The sequence below is a fragment of the Sprattus sprattus genome, assembly GCF_963457725.1.
Source record: "Sprattus sprattus genome assembly, chromosome: 5".
Taxonomy (NCBI): Eukaryota; Metazoa; Chordata; class Actinopteri; order Clupeiformes; family Clupeidae; genus Sprattus; species Sprattus sprattus.
This window is the reverse complement of record NC_137924.1, coordinates 35,439,474-35,458,271: the sequence shown is the minus strand read 5'-3', so window position 1 is coordinate 35,458,271 and position 18,798 is coordinate 35,439,474. Positions and strand designations below refer to the sequence as shown.

General features: G+C 44.8%; 2 protein-coding genes across 3 annotated transcripts; both read right to left on the bottom strand.

The window, feature by feature from the left end:
- Positions 1-1,290: 1,290 nt before the first annotated feature.
- cirop (ciliated left-right organizer metallopeptidase) lies at positions 1,291-8,781 on the bottom strand (the record flags this gene model as incomplete). Its single annotated transcript, XM_080839787.1, has 14 exons — positions 1,291-1,513; positions 1,602-1,729; positions 2,175-2,300; positions 2,809-2,910; positions 3,168-3,264; positions 3,375-3,444; positions 3,614-3,797; positions 5,688-5,836; positions 6,033-6,117; positions 7,252-7,377; positions 7,709-7,858; positions 7,966-8,017; positions 8,182-8,275; positions 8,379-8,781. 14 exons carry the CDS (start codon positions 8,779-8,781, stop codon positions 1,291-1,293), a joined length of 1,989 nt encoding a protein of 662 aa, XP_080695913.1.
- Positions 8,782-9,679: 898 nt separating this feature from the next.
- lrp10 (low density lipoprotein receptor-related protein 10) lies at positions 9,680-18,587 on the bottom strand. 2 transcript variants are annotated; one of them, XM_080838612.1, is made up of 10 exons: positions 18,462-18,587; positions 17,550-17,738; positions 17,092-17,124; positions 16,764-16,902; positions 15,131-15,315; positions 14,395-14,879; positions 13,300-13,727; positions 12,190-12,384; positions 11,807-11,936; positions 9,680-11,588 (listed from the first exon to the last, which is right to left on the bottom strand). In XM_080838612.1, exons 2-10 carry the CDS (start codon positions 17,596-17,598, stop codon positions 10,965-10,967), a joined length of 2,268 nt encoding a protein of 755 aa, XP_080694738.1. In that variant the 5' UTR covers positions 17,599-17,738; positions 18,462-18,587; the 3' UTR covers positions 9,680-10,964. The 2 variants fall into 2 exon arrangements, with proteins under 2 accessions (XP_080694738.1, XP_080694739.1); XM_080838613.1 differs by lacking the exon at positions 18,462-18,587 and having other exon boundaries at positions 17,550-18,051.
- Between the last annotated feature and the right edge of the window lie 211 nt (positions 18,588-18,798).

The window sequence follows — 18,798 nt, the reverse complement described above, 5'->3', positions numbered from 1 at the left end:
CATGCCATTGAGAGCTCTCTGTTTTCAATAGATGGCAGAGCCAGGCCAACAATGAAAGGGCAATTACGTAGGCAAACAGAGAGGACAGAGTTTGCGGTAAGTATCTCCATCCCCACCCCCAAAATTGCACACACAAACAAACAATTTCCATGTAAAGAATACCACTGCAATATGTCATTTCCTCATTTGGTGTATCTTCTCTTACAACTACAGAGGCGAGTAGTGTCCTTGAGTTCCGAAGTGGACATGGGGATGAAGCACTGGCAAGAGTCAAAGGAAGCTGAGGAACAAAAACAACAACGTAGAAAATCTCTCTTACTCAAGGCGAAAGGAAATTCTAAATTAAAGAAAAATAAATGAGTTCTTCCTTGACCTGTGGTGATGTTGGTTGTCTTTTGTGAACGGAGATTTAAACTTGTATGAGAATGAGGGAGATGCCATAATTAAAAAAAAAAAATATTCATATTTTATCTTGTAAAGCATTTTTGGATCTTTGGAAAGTGCCATATAAATAAATATTACCATTATTATATAGAGTTGTGGTGATCTTCATTATTTGAAGATCTATGTACAATGTAAATAAAAAGACCTTTAATGATTACAGTTCTTGTTTGATCTGCAGAACATGCTGTTTTGGGGAATAACTACAGATTGCAAATTGTTGCAACTCAACAATGATGCAAAGAGAAATATGACAAGTCATATTCATTATTATTAATACCCTCTACCACAAAAGTAATTCTGACCCTAGTGGTCATACAGTGAACAGGGGGTACAGTAACGATTGAACATAGTTAATACCCATCCACTCTTTCTTCCCAAAAATAAATCCTGGGTTACTTATCATGAAGTTCGTGTCCCAACACACAGATGGAAGAAATGTACTAAGAACAAGCACCAGATTAGTGAAATAAAAATGTAGTACAACACTAGTAGAAATTATTTGGAAAAAGCACTGTTTTATTATACCAGGTGAGCATACTTAAACCACACAGATATATTTAATTCTAAATACAAAATGAGTCTGTGATAACAGCATTTAAGGGGAAATGATTAACTTAAACAGTTGAAATGATTATTTAGTCTTCTGCAAACTGCAATACTAATTCCTATGTTCACAACCTAAAAATACTAACACTGGTGTTGTATTACTTGGTGCGAAACAAATACATTTAATCCATTTTAACTTGATTTTTTGTATAAACCTTTTTATATTCATTGACTGCTACTGGAAACCTTGCTATGGATTCCAGAGCTACTGCTTTTTGCTCACTCCTGAAACACAAACCCTCATGATAATCCCCAAAGATCAGGTGCTTGAGCATGAACTCTGACCCCACCATGTAAGGCCTTATAGGCTGCTCCAAAGGCAATGATGAGTGATAAAGCTGAAGCAAGGGCCAGCAGTATGGGTACAATGACCTTTACACTTTCCCATGGCTCTGGGGGAAGGAGGTCCATGTCAAAGGTCAAGTTGGGCTTTGCTGTTATGTGAGGCGCATGAGAGTCATTTCTACAAGGAAAACAATAATGGAATATATTACTCAAAAGGTAATCACTTCATAATATTTTGTTCCCAATCCCAAAGGACGTATACTCACAAATCTGCAAATGAAGAGCCTAAGACAGAGAAAACCCCATGGTCCAGACTATTTAGGGGAGCGGCATGGTCAGTTTGAGAACATAATATTTTCCCAGGGCAAAATACAACACCTGCATAACCTGGCACCTGTAAAGAAAGTTTTGTCAGGGTATTTAGCCTGGGACCTTGATTAAGAATAACTGGTGAGGTGAAATAGCAGCAAGGCAAAAGGTGCGGAGCCCAATATCAAAGTACAGTACCTTGTGATGCATACAATATCAAAGTACAGTACCACGTGATGCATACAATATCAAAGTACAGAACTAAGTGATGCTTACAAGATCAAAATACAGAACTAAGTGATGCATACAATATCAAAGTAGAGAACTTAGTGTTGCATACAATACCAAAGTACAGAACTAAGCGATGCTTACAATATCAAAGTACAGTACCACGTGATGCATACAATATCAAAGTACAGTACCACGAGATGCATACAATATCAAAAAGTTATCAGACTGACATAGACTTGAAGGGATTAAGGAGGCGCTTTTCATAAGGTCTCGCAACAGTTTCATAGGCCTATGGGTACCTCAATGGCACTTCCTGGTGGACAATCCAGCCAATCCGTGTCCAACACCTGAATCTGGTACCTGTGCCTGCCTGTGCATCTGTGCCTGTAGCAGTGACCTGCCACTGAGACTCTGTGAGCGGTGTTCTTCAGAGAGGAAGAAAGAAACAGGAATAGAGGCCGAGTTACTCCATACAGAGACGGGGGTATTCCAGAGTGCATGCTGGTCCAGCTCAGTTTGAGCAAGGATTATATTTGAAGCCTCTCAAGCGAGAAGAGCTCGGTCTGCCAAGCCAATTGGCGGGACAATTATAGGGAGCAGTGGATCCTACGTCTGGTTATATAATTTTAAACCCTGCCCATTTGTGTTGAACCAAAACCAAAATGAATCCCTACGAATGTTCAGACCACAACAGATGCCGTTAAATATGCAGTGAGGGAAACACCAGGCTGGATCATTTTTCCACTGGTTAGAGGATTTGCTCTGTATCAGTTGACCAGAGTTCATATTGACTGAATGGTATGCCCATAAACAAATCCATATATGGGTTGTGAGCATCCATTAACCCCCTGAGCCTTCATCATCTTTTTGCTTTAATGCCGCTTTAGTCATCGGTTGTCAGCATCCTAAAATAAACAATTAACACACACACACCTCTCTGCTCAGATTGGAGAAGAAACAGCGGCTCTCCGACTGATATATCTCTCCACTCCAGTCCACACTCTCAGGCTGGTTCTCTTCTTTCCAACATTCGCTCTGTAGGGCATAAGTGATACACACGTGGTTGGAAGGCAACAGCAAGAGCTTTAGCTGTAAATGGTCAACAGATGCAAGAAAAGATTTGTAGAGGTGTACAAGAGTGGAAAAAATAGTTAGAGATCATTTGTTTACGTGTTGTTTAAAATTAGCATGAACTGTGGTAAAAAAAGATTTGGTAAGGCTGGCTGATACGTCGTATCTAGGAGCCTCCTTGAAAACCCCCCATCAGTGATGGTCTAGTGCTCGAGTCTTACTGCATTTGCTAAGGGTTTGTAAATGCGGCATCCCTCCAGATACGGATCACTCTGACACTCCCCCTTGTGGAGATGATGGTAATGACACCCCTGTCCACTATTGGAAAGAATAACAAAGAATTAAAAGAAAAGTACAGATGCAATAGGCACTTAGCATAAGCAGTTTTCCAAGTTGAATTGTGGGGAGGAATTCTGAACACACATTACCTGCCAGTGCAGAAATAGAAAGATGTGCTGTCATTACAAGTAGAGAGAGAACCAAAAAGTGCACCTTCACCTATGACCACAGGAAGCAGAAACATACACACACACACAAACAGAGATAACATATATAGTCATCAATAGATTTAAAGCATCCACATGATTAAAATGCTTCATTACATTGCTATGTAAACTGTACTCATATGCCTTTAAATGGGCACAGTGCTCTGTGGTAGATTTCTTACCCTGCCCCCACACCAGGCTCTGGGCTCGGCTGCGGTTGACTGAATACCAGCCTGTGTCTTGCAAAGCTGCCAGAGTAATCTGGTCTATCTGTACAGTAGAGGGCTCTCCAAGGGTAGATGCCATAATGGAACCGTAAAGAATGCGAGCCTCCCAGTGGGATGAAAGTCCACTGAAGTCAGCATCCTGAGAGAGGGGTAGGGGTAGGGTTAGCATCCTGAGAGTGGGGTAGGGGTAGGGTTAGCATCCTGAGAGAGGGGTAGGGGTAGGGTTAGCATCCTGAGAGAGGGGAAGGGGTAGGGTTAGCATCCTGAGAGAGGGGTAGGGGTAGGGTTAGCATCCTGAGAGAGGGGTAGGGGTAGGGTTAGCATCCTGAGAGAGGGGTAGGGGTAGGGTTAGCATCCTGAGAGAGGGGAAGGGGTAGGGTTAGGGTTAGCATCCTGAGAGAGGGGTAGGGGTAGGGGTAGGGTTAGGGTTAGCATCCTGAGAGCGGGGTAGGGGTAGGGTTAGCATCCTGAGAGAGGGGTAGGGGTAGGATTAGGGTTAGCATCCTGAGAGAGGGGTAGGGGTAGGGTTAGCATCCTGAGAGAGGGGTAGGGGTAGGGTTAGCATCCTGAGAGAGGGGTAGGGGTAGGGTTAGCATCCTGAGAGAGGGGTAGGATTAGGGTTAGCATCCTGAGAGAGGGGTAGGGGTAGGGTTAGCATCCTGAGAGAGGGGTAGGGGTAGGGTTAGCATCCTGAGAGAGGGGTAGGGGTAGGGTAAGCATCCTGAGAGAGGGGTAGGGGTAGGGTTAGGGTTAGCATCCTGAGAGAGGGGTAGGGGTAGGGTTAGCATCCTGAGAGAGGGGTAGGGGTAGGGTTAGCATCCTGAGAGAGGGGTAGGGGTAGGGTTAGGGTTAGCATCCTGAGAGAGGGGTAGGGGTAGGGTTAGCATCCTGAGAGAGGGGTAGGGGTAGGGTTAGCATCCTGAGAGAGGGGTAGGGGTAGGGTTAGGGTTAGCATCCTGAGAGAGGGGTAGGGGTAGGGTTAGCATCCTGAGAGAGGGGTAGGGGTAGGGTTAGGGTTAGCATCCTGAGAGAGGGGAAGGGGTAGGGTTAGCATCCTGAGAGAGGGGAAGGGGTAGGGTTAGCATCCTGAGAGAGGGGAAGGGGTAGGGTAAGCATCCTGAGAGAGGGGTAGGGGTAGGGTTAGCATCCTGAGAGAGGGGTAGGGGTAGGGTTAGCATCCTGAGAGAGGGGTAGGGGTAGGGTTAGCATCCTGAGAGAGGGGTAGGGGTAGGGTTAGCATCCTGAGAGAGGGGTAGGGGTAGGGTTAGGGTTATCATCCTGAGAGCGGGGTAGGGGTAGGGTTAGCATCCTGAGAGAGGGGTAGGAGTAGGGTTAGCATCCTGAGAGAGGGGTAGGGGTAGGGTTAGCATCCTGAGAGAGGGGTAGGGTTAGGGTTAGCATCCTGAGAGAGGGGTAGGGGTAGGGTTAGCATCCTGAGAGAGGGGTAGGGGTAGGGTTAGGGTTAGCATCCTGAGAGAGGGGAAGGGGTAGGGTTAGCATCCTGAGAGAGGGGTAGGGGTAGGGTTAGGGTTAGCATCCTGAGAGAGGGGTAGGGGTAGGGTTAGCATCCTGAGAGAGGGGTAGGGGTAGGGTTAGGGTTAGCATCCTGAGAGAGGGGAAGGGTTAGGGTTAGGGTTAGCATCCTGAGAGAGGGGAAGGCAGGTATGCTCACATATATGTGGGTTGTGGGTTGTGGAAGCCCAAACCTCTTTCTCAGAACAGTCCCTCAATTCTCAAAACATCGGCCCAGTTGCTAGTTCAAAATGAACATGCTAAAGCATATTTAGCAAAAGTCATCATTGGGTAGTTTTGGGAATTGCAGTAAGACTTTTAAGAGTTAAATGTGGTAAGCATTTAAGGAAATGCATCTTCACGATAACAAAAACAAATGCAATATCCTGCATTTAAAATCGAGTTCAATGTGGTGTACATTCTAACCAAAGAAAATATGCAGATTACAGGTGTATATGATCTTACTAACGACAAATGTATCTATGTATATAGCCCTGCATGTTTTTTCAGTTTGTACCAGGTTTTCTAGAGGACCTCCCAGTTGAGGGTCTGTGGAGTTGAGGTGCTCCTGTAGAGCTTGGACTACTGACTGTGTGTAGATCCGCACGTGGCCCGTGTCATCAAAGTTAGTCACCCATCCATGAAGGAGGCATCCCACACTGCCAGCTGCACAACGAAAGAGAGGAGAAATACCTCTGCTCTCTGTCTTTCATTCTCACCAGTAGTAAGGTCTGGACAACTTCACAGAATCTCATACCAGATTGTTTAGCTTTCACATACTCACTGTATCACTGTAAGACATACAACTATACCAAAATCAACAACATTGTACAAATACAAATTAATACAACAGCTGGCTGACCTTGGGGAGTTTGGAAACAGTCCCTCCAGGTTCTGAAGAGTGTTCTTGAGAAACCCAATACATGGAACAGCTCATGGATCAATATCTGAAAAAATACAAAGGCCTTTTCAAAATCACACTGCATACACAAACACACAAACACACATCGTAAATGACAAACACAGACACACATTGTAAATTACAAACACGTAGGGAAATATAGCTGCAGGCAGCAACGAAGGGGACAAGCAGTCCACAGGGCGTAGTTGCCATGGAAACTTGATGTCATTGTGTCAAATATATGGCCACCACTCACAGGAAGTTTCATGTCAATTGACCAGCGATACGAGCTCACGTTTTGCATTGAATTGGGTAGGCTGTACTGGACAAGTGTTTTTAGTTGTTGTCAGGTTTGTGATTAAAACCAATATGGTAGCCACATACATTTGGTGAAGTTGACATGTCCCGTCCTTGGATCACCAGACATAATAACCACTTTATAAGGCCAACACACCCAAAGGTGATAGGAAAAAAGGCATTTTTGGTGTCAGTGTCATTGCATCAAAGAGATGCTGAGATATGATCTAACTTCCTGTTTGGCAGCTTTGCTGTCAATTTTGATTAGCTTTAACAGACAAACAGTTTTGAAAATCTAAAATCCATCTAATGACTTTTGTGAGGCTTGGTCTGAAGATCATCTGTAGCAAATTAAGTGAAATTTTTTCAACCTTTTGATTAAATCCAATATAGGTGCAGCATCAATTAGGTTGACAAGACAAGTTGCCGTGTCTCGGCCTTGGGGCTTCCCACAGCATTTTTAGACATTAGAGTTGTTGTCCTATAACAAACACATCAACAGTTATTCGACAAAACAGATTTTTGAGTATTGCAGCGCCTCCTTGTGGGAAAATGACACAACATGTTTTGTGCTTCTTCAAAATGGGATCCTGAGTCCCGGTACCAAGTTTGGTTTTGAGACATCAAAGCGTTGCTTAGATATGACCTCACTTCTTTGCCAGCTTTGCCACTGATTCTTAACATTTAAAAATCCAATATGCCCAGAGTGCCTGAGGCACAGCAATGAAATTAGGTGGAAAGAATTAGAGGACTGTCCCCAATCAAAGAGACGTTTTACCATACAGTTCTAGGGGCTGCCGTAGACTCCAAAGGAGAAAGAATAAAGAAGAAGGTTGAAACACAAGGAATGCCTGTGCAGCTTTGCTACCTGGCCCCAAATTACCTGCACAGTAGTGTCATGCCTGTATCTCTCCTGTCTTAGCTGCTCTCTGCAGATGACCACCGTCCCAGCCAGGGGACGACCCTGAGTGTCAGCTTGGCAGTGGGCAGCATAGGCCAGCATACTGGGCTAACAGGGAAGGTTTAAAAAAGTATCAGTGACTACCTAACTTACTGATTTGTTATGCTATTCAACAGCAACTTTAATATCCTGGCCCTCTGAATTGATTCCACACTGAAATAACAGACCACAACTGACTTTTTGGCTGGTCACCTTTGTGGTGTAAAGCTCATGTATCAGGCCCAGGCTCAGGCATGTACTCGTAATAGTGATTTGAAATTGCGTTTATTAAAACGTTTTAGAGTTAAAAAAAAAAATCATGTGAGTCTCCCAGAACATCCTATGTTAGGCTATTCTATGTAACAATCTTGGCTCCTCAGCCATTGTAAGGTATCCCCACCTCCATGCTGCATTTGTGAGAGTTCTGTATGTGCAGATACAGTAGGAAGTCTGTGTTATCAAGGCCCACCCCCTCAGGTCTAAGCTCGGTCCTGATTGGTGAGTCAGGGTGATGGAAGACTGCACAGCCCCTTAGGTGCTCATACGGTATCTGTCAAATTACACAGTGGGAATAAATGTTGATCTTATAAAAAACGTATGTATTTTAAATATATATATTTTATTTTATGATTACAAATTGTAGAATATTACACTTACAACAACATCCAAGCAGGTTTCGTCCCTGTAGCTACCATTAGCTCGGCCGCACCTGACATGCCGGAACATATCTATGACTTGAGCAGGCTTAAGCTGTGAATACTAAAACAGTCCTTTACATTTTCATCAAGTATCAAGTATGCTGCAGGAGAATACAGACGGTTTTTCAATGGAGGCAAGCAGAGATAATCATTCAAGACACAATCTCTTCCACACCTGTTGTAATTGGCAGCACTTGCATTCCTCCAGATGAACTTGCAGTATTTGTTGATGTCTCTGCTCAGAAGCAAAGGGCCAGGAACGCGTCTCACTGTTGACACACACACACACACACAAATTCACACACACACCAAGAATGAACAGTACAGGACATTAGTGATTGTTCTGACATGCAGTGAGAGTGAACCACAGACCTGAGAGCAGACTGGATACAATGCTGACAGTGTGGTTGATCGCTGATTCCAATCTTTCTCTGTCCACCTCCGACAGGGTGAGACTCTCCTGAGGGATCCAAGTATGAATTCTGATTGGTGCCATGTCTGTTGTGGCCTGTCTCATCTCTCTCTGGGATTGGACGCATTGAAGAGAGGTTCCTCTGGTCTGGCGGATATGTTGATGGAAAGATCTGGCCTGCTCTGCAACAGTGAACCCAGTCTGGCTGTCGTCCATTCCACTGTTTTTGGAGGAAGTGGACCCTGCTGATGGGGTAACAACTCTAACTGACTGCTGAACTTCATCAAAGACACACCTTCCACATGCGCTCTGGAACCACAGCAGCAGGAGCAGCAGTGATGGGTGGGGAGAGGGCCTGAACATACTCTGGGTGAGGTGCTGTGAAAACACATCAATCCAAATACATACATGAGGTTGAGAACGATGCTATATCAGTTGATTACCAGCTGCACTGTACAGTTAAGAAAAATATTATGAAAAACTAAATTCAGATTTACCAATTTCAATTTAAAACTAAAGTAATTATGAGGTTTGCCACTTTTTAATAATTCAGTTAAATAATATTCATTATAATGGCCGTCTGCTACCGATGTAATAGTAACAATTACGTTGGTAATATAACTGCGACTAATACGTTAACAATAAGATAATTGTCCCACACTTCGTACGTTCTCGCTAACTTTTCTCGTACTTTCCGAGTTCAACGCCTTTGTAAAAAATCGGGTTGGAGTTGTTTTTGCGTATTAAATAACATTCAGTTGAATGTTTACATAGAAATGAACGTTTCTACTTTCCGACAGGGACAGGATATTTAGCTTGCTGCACAGCGCACCTGCATTCCCTGCAAGAGGCAATTTTAAATGAATGAAAATTCATCATTCTGTGTAATCCAGAGTTTAATCCAAATTCACACGAAAAGGTTTAGTTTTAGAATGTATTTAGAATGACCACTCACCTGTTAACCGGTCATGCATCTGGTACCGCGCTCTTTGCGCAAGCCTTTTAACGCTCCTTTCATCCTTAACCTATGTCGCCTATGCAAAATGCTTATGTGCTGGTTCTTTGAAATGCTAATAGCCTCATTACCCGACTGTTTTACAGCAAAATCACCCACTTCCCGGTTCACCTTCTTCCTGCTCCAACAATGAGCTGCGATGAAGTTAACCACACCGTGTGAGGGCACATTCACGCAAACAGAGAACAATGCATGCAGATGCGTGTGAGTGAGGGGATATAAAAAACACTCGGTCCTTCTAAAAGTGCAAATCATCTTTATCAGTGGAAGTTGTGGAATCTTAGCCCATGACTCATCCACATAAAAATCATATTTTCTCCCTCCCATTTATGGCAAATACAATCAATCCAACCACTAAAAAAAATCAATTATGTACATTCAATGAAACAGAAGTTAATACACCAGGTTTGAAAACATAGAAACTAGAAAGTCTAAACACCAAGTGCTTTTTTAAAGTATGGCACCAGCTAGTTTCACCTCATTACTTCATTGTATGTCATCTGCTTAAAAACGATTGAACAAAATAATTTGAGTGGCAAATTATTTGAGTTAACATCACTTTGATATGGGGATTATCAAGGCCAAGTCCATCTCTAATAATGAAGGGAGCATCTTTTGGGCTAGGATACATTTCTTCCTACACAAGTGACATTTTCACACAAACACACACATATCTGCAGGCTGATACACAAGTGGATAAACAGACTGCATTTTTGACTGGTCCAAAAAAGAACCGCCAGTCTGCCATGCAGACTTTAATGGGGGTGGGTCCGCAATGCAGTTGGACGTAAAGTGCTCTACCAAGGAAGCCAAGTAATAATACTACTAATGATAGTAAAAGCCAAGTCCACGTGTTTATACAGCTCGAGCGCCTCTTCAGCGTGCACAGGTGAACTTTACAACTTCCTCTTCCATCCTGTCAATATGTAATAGTTCCATAACTGGAGGGAAGGATGCTTTATTGACGGGGAATGATTTGTGCATGTGTTATTCCACATAATCTCTAGGGTGATTGGTGAAGTCCTGTGGGAGGCTAATTAAAAGGCACTTGAGTGACTATTCATTAATAACCGGATACGGTTTTTGGGAGGCCAGCATTAATGTGATCCCCTCTCTCTCTCTCTCTCTCACACACACACATGCACACGCAAAGCTATCCTTTCATAAGCTTAAAAATTCATTGCTCGGGAACCCGATCATTAAATCCCCTCTTACATCAGTAGCAAAAGTCAGAAAAAAAGAAAATATTCTTTTCAGGGAGGCAGGTCCTCTGTGCAAAGTTGACCTGCTTCTCTTACCGTGTTTTAAAACACATATGCAGTCCCCCCAAACCTCACCTCACATACACACTTATGTACACACACTCACACACTTATTTTATCAATAGATCCTATGCAATATCACAAAATCAGTGCACAGGAAAGAAGGCACAAGGCCAGCGCAAGAGTGCATTATGGGTACCCCCTGTACTGGGGCTCATAATTTAGGGAGAGGTGGCGCGGGGCACGAGGGGAGGGGCTCAGGGGTGGGCTCAGGTGAGCATTGGCACATCATCGTCCGAGTTGGCGTCCTCAGACAGGGGGATCAGCAGCACCTCGTCCTCTGAGGAAGAGGAGGAGAACGAAGGGGACGCTGAGAGAGGGAGGGAGGGGGGTGACGGAGCAGGGCTGGGCCGGAAGAGAGATATGCTTAACCCCAAAGAGTGGAGGATGGATGACAGGGAGGGGCTGCTGGGAGGCGCGGTGACGGGCAGGCTGCGGGACGGCTCAGGGGGCGGGGGGACTAGGGCGAGGGATGGGACAGGGAGCTGGGACGCCTGCTGGGGCTGTGGCTGCTGCTGCTGCTGCTGCTGCTGTTCACCCTGTGAGATCAGGCCAGCCTTCAGGGGCAGGTGCTGGATGGTGCTCTCTCTGGCCACAGCGGAGCCTCCGGGGCTGGACTGGCTGGGCTCGGAGCCGGCGGTAGGAGCCTCCGTGGGGTTGGAAGAGGAGCTGGCATTCTGGGAGGGCCTTGGGGCGGGTCTCGGCATCAGGCCCCACCTCCGCAGGCGACGGACAGCCCGCCGGATGAATCGAGGACGGCGGCGGCGGCGGGGGGAGGAGCTAGTGTCGGCCCGGAGAAGCTGAAGAATGCTTCTCAAAGACAGCGAAGTCGTCTGGGAACACAAACGCCCGACGGGTGAGAAGAACAATGAAATACTTTCAGCAAGTTAGAGATCACTCCAACCTATTATGGCAGCCTTCAACTCGCTCTCATAAGCTTCATGTCACAGTAACTTCCATCAAGCTTCAAAGGGAAAAAATGATCATAATGTGTTAACTCAAACTGAACGAAAGCCTGTAAGTATAAGTGTCCAATTAGATCCCATTTTACCTCATTAGGATTCTCAGTGGGGAAGTCCTCCACTGGCGGAATGATTCCTTGGGCGATCAGCTGACCATAAGAGGGCGGGGCCTGCTGCTGGATAAACTCCGCCTCTTGTCGGCTTATGGGGGCAAACATGCTGCAGGAAGGGAAAACATTCACTTCAGTTTGGCCACAAAACATGGGCAGAGAGGGAAGAGGGAAATCGCTGTGTCCTAAGCAAAATCCACAAAAGTAGAAGATCCATCAGGAATATAAACATACTCATACATAAAAATACAAACACAATCACTGATCTGCTGATCAAAAACATCTACTTTTTTAGCAGCCACACTTGCTGTTAAGTGGGTTTGATGGCGTATAGAGTTTGGAGTGGGAGCTGTGAGTGGTACCTGTACTCCCGCGTGCGCAGCGAGTAGAGCTTGCAGGTGCAGCCCATAGCGATGACCAGCAGGAGCCCGCACACCAGGCTGCCCACGGTGGCCGCTGTGATGACCTTTCGGGGCAAGGTCAGGGTGCAGTTCATCTCATCAGTCCCATCCTTGCAGTCCGCCTGTCCATCACAGCGCCAGCTCTCCACTACACACCTGTAAACCAAACAAAGAAACAAGGATATTTCACATTTGTCTTTAAGTTACAAAATGTATAGCAATATTGCATATATAAATTCTATGTGGATTCTTAGCACGCAGGCAAACAAATCTTTTTAAGGTCAAGGCTGCAAAAATGTCCTTACTGCGGTATTCAAAGAATGCCACCTTGCGGTTTCGGTACTACTCCCCTGTGTATTTATGCCAAGGAATTTGTGTTTTTGTTGTTTGTTTGTCTGTCTGTCTGTCTGTCTGTAAGCAGGATTACGCTAAAACTATGAGCCTGATTTTCATCAAACTTAGCATGAGCATGAGCCAAGGAAGAAACCCTCCAATTTGAGAACAAATTTAGTTTGACTTTTTTTTACACAGCAAGAAAGAGCATTTGGCCTTGGTAGAGGTCTGCTTGCTAAATGTTCTAAGTCTGGTCAGTGCAGAGGTCTGTGCCTTTTAGAATCATCCAGATACGTGTAAACAACACCACAGACCAAGCCACCAGCTACAGAGGATAAGTGGAAAAAAAGCTGTTATGACGGTAATTATGGTGATCGGCTCAACATGGCAGTACACCTCCTAGGACTGCGGTAAGGTGGTGATACCGTTATTGTTACAGCCCTAGATGGCAGGTTCTTCATCCGACTGTTATTTAAGCCATTCCAAAAATGTGGGCGACTATGGAACACATGTAAGGACACTGAGCCAATCTGCCATGTTTCTGCTCTGTTTCTGTTTTCCCTTGCCTACCCTTTGACACTATGGCTGACCTTGAGCTGAGCTCTGTCCTAATACCGCAAGGACTTTTAGAATCTGAGGTGTGCTTTGGGTCCACAGGAGATGGCACTTACACAACACATCCGTCACCAAAGGGGTTTATCTGCTGTAGTTGACACGTGTGAAAACAAACGTCCCTACCTGTCTGTGTCACAGTGGAAGGTTCCGGGCTGGCAAATGGTGCATTCCCTCTCGTCGCTACCGTCCACGCAGTTCAGCTGGTAGTTGCAGCGGTTGTTCAGGGTGTAGCAGATGGGGCGGCCGTAGTGCCCCGAGTGGGGCATCCCTGGGGCCCCGCAGGGGAAGTGGCCCCGGGGGCAGCCCCAGCAGCCCTCCTCGTCTCGGCCTGTGGCGGCGCAGTCCCAGTGGCCGTCGCACTGCTGCTTCTGCGTGTAGCAGCCGCCCTCTGAGCCGCCGCACACCCCCTCCCACGGCAGGCAGTAGCCGGCGATGCGGTACGTGGCGTTGAAGCCTTGGCCCTCGGAGGCAGGCATGGTGTGGTAGATCAGGGAGAGGACGCCCGTGCGGGACTCCACCTCCACCGCTTTGTTGTTGGACACACAGGTGATCTGTCGAAGAATGACGGGGGTACGGGGGTAAAGTTAAACTGGCACCACTGTGTTCCTTACAACCTTGTTTACAGATAGTTGTTGGATTCTAAAACTGTTTCTTTAGAACAATGCAGTATTACATTGCCAGGTAATTGACAACATTTCACCTGATTACTGGCTAGGTAAATGCAGTAATGCAGTGTCCTCTGATAAAGTTGTGTAAAAACATCTCTGATGAGATCAGCTTTAGCCAACATCACCAGTGAAAGTGCACCAGCAAACTCCAGCAGCACATGTTCAGCTAATAGGGACCACTGGTCCTGCGAGAATAACCCGATCTGCCCATGGCTCATCAGCACATCGTGTAAAGTAGTACAAATTGTTTAAAGAGGTCAAAATGCCTTAAATGCATAACCCTTCTTCTGCAATGAATCATTCAATGGTGAACTTCTAACTAATTCATTGGAGGTGATCCCTTGAAGGAAAGTTTACTCTTGGGTCAAAACTGTTGCACTGGCTGCACCTAAATCTGTACAATGTTAGACACTGTTCTGTTCCTATGGCCCATCAACAAGCTACTGCTCCATGCATTACAAATTGCTCGTTAGAGGCTACATTTGCTAACTTAAACTGTGTAATTGTTTTACATTTTTAAGTGTATTACCCCAAACAAACCCACTGTTACCGTTTTGATGAGGTTGCCTGCCCCGTGCCTCTGGTCAGTGATGTTGATCGTGTCTCCTGGCCCTAACTCCAACATCTGCAGCTGGAGACGCAGGGGCCGGCGATCCTGAGGGTCCACCGTCCACACACACTCCTGAGGTGGCACAATCCACGCCGCGGGCCAAAACGAGCCGTAGAAACTGTGCAGAGCTCCGCCGCACGTGCCGTTGTGGGGGCCAGGCATCATATTGGGGCCCCTTCGGAGCTGCCAGCGCCCGTCTATCGGAGCTGAGGGAGTTGGGGAGGTGGTGGTGGTGAGTGTGCTCGTGGTAATCCTGATGGTGTTCCTGTCTACATTCTCGTAGTCCTCATAGTCACAGTCCTGCTCATCTGAGCCCAGGGAACCCCCCTCCCCCAGACATTCAGTCTGTCCATTACAGCGCCAACTCAGGGGCACGCAATGTCCAGTCAGGCAACGGAACTCTCTACGAGAACAAGGCGCAGAACCTGGGGGAACGTCACAGTAAAGGTCAGGCTACATTTTCAGTAAAAAACCTGATTAGGTCACTTTTAGGTCACAGTTTGACATGAAAACTAAGCACAGCAGGCCAAACATAATCTATTCATTATAGTCATGTGTAAATATGTTGGCAAGGTCTTTAAGTGTGCAAATGGTTATCACAGTCCACTCAGATTAGATACAGTATTCTACTACACCAAACAAATACCATAAAGAACATCTCATAAACTGGGAGCACCTCTCATGTAGGCCAGGCGAAACACAGACTGAGGATAGTGTGGGAAGTGTAGCGTCACTGTAACGTTTCCCCCAGTCAATTCAATCGGCCCAGGTCGTTGCAAGCCGCACAGAGAGACAGGTTTACCGTCGGAGGAAGTTATGGTAATCCAATCCCGCCCACATCTGACAGAAAACTGTGAGAAGCTTAAAAAGGGGAAGAGCATTACAACACAGATAAAGACAACTAACTCCCCTACATCACAACCACTGATATGGACACTGATTAGCTAAACAAGTCATTGGGCCTCATTTATAAAACGTACTTACGCACAGAATTGATCTTAGACTGTGCGTGCGATCAAATCCACGTCTAAGTACAGATTTATAAAAACAGCCTTAGACGTAGAAAATGACGTATCTCTACGTCTGGTTTTAGTTCGTGTAAGTACATTTCCTTGTGGCAATACTGGAGTACTGCAGGAATTTAGAACTCAAAGCGCCGACACGACATCATCATCATCGTCAACACCACCGTCACCATTAGGGCTAATGTTTCGCTCAATAAAATCAATTAAACTATAAGAACAATTCACACATGAATGAGATTCACGTCTAATAGGTATTCCGTTTTAATTTCACAAGTGTAAAACATTTCGCTCAATCTATAGCCTATAGAAAGTCTAATAGCGGCTTAGTTTTCATTAGGAGATATGGCTGCATTGGCGTTGTTAGAGGATATTGCCAACTGCGCAATAAGGAGAGAAAGGGTTTTTTCGTGATCGCGCAGACTTTTTGACACAAGATGTATGGCTGATAAGTAGGTACCGCTTGCCGAGAGCGTTGTGCCCAAATGGCCTCTCGTCTACAGAGGCGCACCAGATGCAACCAGGCCATACACGTTCAGGTTTTGGCTGTTGGATTCCTGGCTACAGGAACGTTCCAAGGATAAATTGGAGACCAGTCGAGCAATCCCCGTCATCATTAAGCAGAATTTTGCCCGATGTTCATTGCAGTATTATCCCTCTATATGCCCGCATCAATTAGAATTCCATACAGTGCCCAGGAACAGCAAATTGTGAAAGAGGATTTCCTGCGTAAAACAGGGTTCCCAATGTATTCTCATCCAGATTGTGCACACTCAAACAGCCCAGGAAGCCCACTTCAATACAGCACATGCCCGTGCGCGGTCGGTAGTGAAGCGCACCAAAGCCATGGTGCTGCTGCCGTATGCAGTTTCTGGTGCTTCGGAGACATGTCTACTACATTTCACATACTTTGCTTTTGCCATTACGCCACCAGACAGGCTTTCTAACGATGTTTTGGCCCACATCTGCTGTTCCATCAGTAGAACGTCGATGTCAGCCTCACTTTAATTCTTCTGTTTACATGTTTCTTTCTTGCTTGCCACTGTCACAGAGAGTTTGTGCATTGATAATATGCTGATTAGATTAAATAGGGGCGTTTTGAGGGCGGAGATTCAGTTGCGCACAATTTCACAACCATTTGTGATTTATAACCGAAGGATTGGCGTACACATGTTTTTTGTGTGTACGTCTGTTTTCTGTGGATCTCACTTACGCTCATTTCAGGAAATGTCTTAGACAAAATGTAGGATGGTTTCTACGCAACGTTTTATAAATGAGGCCCATTACCTTATAATCACAGGCTCCCCTGTGGCTGCGAGGATCATCCAGCTGCAGTTGATTGGGCGGAGGGACCAACTGTGGTGGGTGGTGCTGAGAATCTCTCCTTGTCGTTCACGAAGAATTTTTAGCGACCGCTCGAAATGAACTGGGGAAGCAGGAACCAATTTTTAGCCGACATATCTCTATACCTCAATATTTAACACCTTAAACACTTAACACAGATTTCCACGTCTCATGACTGATTCGTTTATATATTTTGCATATTAGAATGAAATAAAATTCAATATTAAATCAAATGTTAAACACACAGGGAATGCGGAATGCCATGTCTTACCAGAACTGGACGCAAGCTCCAGATTACTGTAAACTGAAAGAAAAACAAAGAGGCTGAATAAGCAAGAGGTTGACATCAGCCCAATTTTAAATGCTAAACTATGTATATGCACATTCTAAATGATAAAAAAAGAGAGAAGTGATTAGGTTGGAGAATGTGATACTACTAAATCAACATGCAATGCATTTTTAAGTTTGTTTTGTGAAAACTGACTAAAAGATTTCGTTTGACCTAAATGCCAAAAAACTATATGGGTCAACATTCATTTTTAAAGACAGGGTAACTGCTTACATGTCAACTGAACAAGCCCTGTTTGAAAAATCTCTACTTTAAGGCAAGATACAGGAACAACATGACTGACTTGTAAAGTGAAAGTAAAATGTGTAGTGAGCCCTATGTCAACAATATGACAATAAACACCTATCTAAGAATGCTGATGTCAGGATAAATAAACTCACCTGTTAAAAATAACATGTTGAGGACCCACAAATTGATCGACACAGACATGATGATCGTATTTTTGCCTTAGACACACATAAAGAAAAATCAAGCAGAACGGCGTAGGGATTGACCAAAACACAGGACTGGTCCTCGACCAGAGCACTGTGAAGAACAGCCTCCTCGTCGTTGATTGCTAAGGACGTCGTCTATGCAGGGAAGACAAACATACCTAACGTTAACGTTTTTTGTGTGTGTGTCTTCAAAATAACAAGTCTGGCTTTAATATAATCCAATAACGCTCACAACAAATGTGACAGTGTAGTCGGAACCTTAGAGTTTAAACATAATAATAAAGACGACCAATCAAGTCGGTTGACGTTCTTCATAGTTAGCTGAAATTAAAAAAGTACAGAATGCTCCCACTCGATTCAGCCATTTCCTGGTATTCTACCCAGTAATGACGTCAACGGTGTTCTGCTCAGTCTGAACATTAGCTGGCTAGCTAACTTCCTGCAGCTAAAAGTAAAGTTGAAACCACATGAAGTTAAATGCCGAATTGTCATCGGCTTTGAAACGGCTCATTTAACACAACTCTTCAATTTACACAATGTATTCCTTATCAGTTTCAAGCAAAGCTATTCAAAATCCCATGGCCAAGACTGCTAACTATAACAGCTAGCTATCTACCAACACCCTAAAAACTTCTATCTTTGCCAGCTGGTGTAACACATCCGTCTTTTGTTAGGCTAGCTACTGTCAAGAGAGCTGGCTAACTTTACATAGCATAGGTCACTCGGTATCTCTAGTCCAAAACAACATTCATACACCGATCCTCTGAATCTAAGTAGAGGCCTTCATATAGTAGGATTGTATATAAGACCAAAGTAGAAAACGACAAGTATGTAAAACCACTACGTCGCTGTATTTACCGTCTCTTTTGTTGACATTCGCTGAACTCAACTTCCGTAATCTACTCTGGAGTGACACGAGGATGGGGGTGGAGCCAAGAGACTTCCTTTAGAAATAGACGTGACAGTTAAACTTCTAAGTCTAAGACATTTGTGAGACATAAGAACTGTGTTAGCATTTATAAATCACGCTCATAAAAAAATCGGTATGGCAAACATCTTTCTTCGTCAAATTGTTGGCAAGTACAGCAATATAATAGCTTACTGACTTCCCTTTCCCTCCCTGCCTGAAAGAAAAGATGTGTGCAAACAATAACACTAGATGTCAGTAACAGGCTGCTAAAACCGAAGTGTAGCA

What these genes read in the sequence shown, in the direction of transcription:
- lrp10 (XM_080838612.1), bottom strand. Translation starts at nt 17,598, where the DNA reads ATGTCTGTGTCGATCAATTTGTGGGTCCTCAACATGTTATTTTTAACA. An exon ending in GGGGAGCCTGTGATTATAAG is followed by an intron (nt 15,316 to 16,763) that starts GTAATGGGCCTC and finishes CCCCTTTTTAAG; the next exon opens with CTTCTCACAGTTTTCTGTCA. An exon ending in CTGCGCACGCGGGAGTACAG is followed by an intron (nt 11,937 to 12,189) that starts GTACCACTCACA and finishes CCCTTCCTGCAG; the next exon opens with CATGTTTGCCCCCATAAGCC.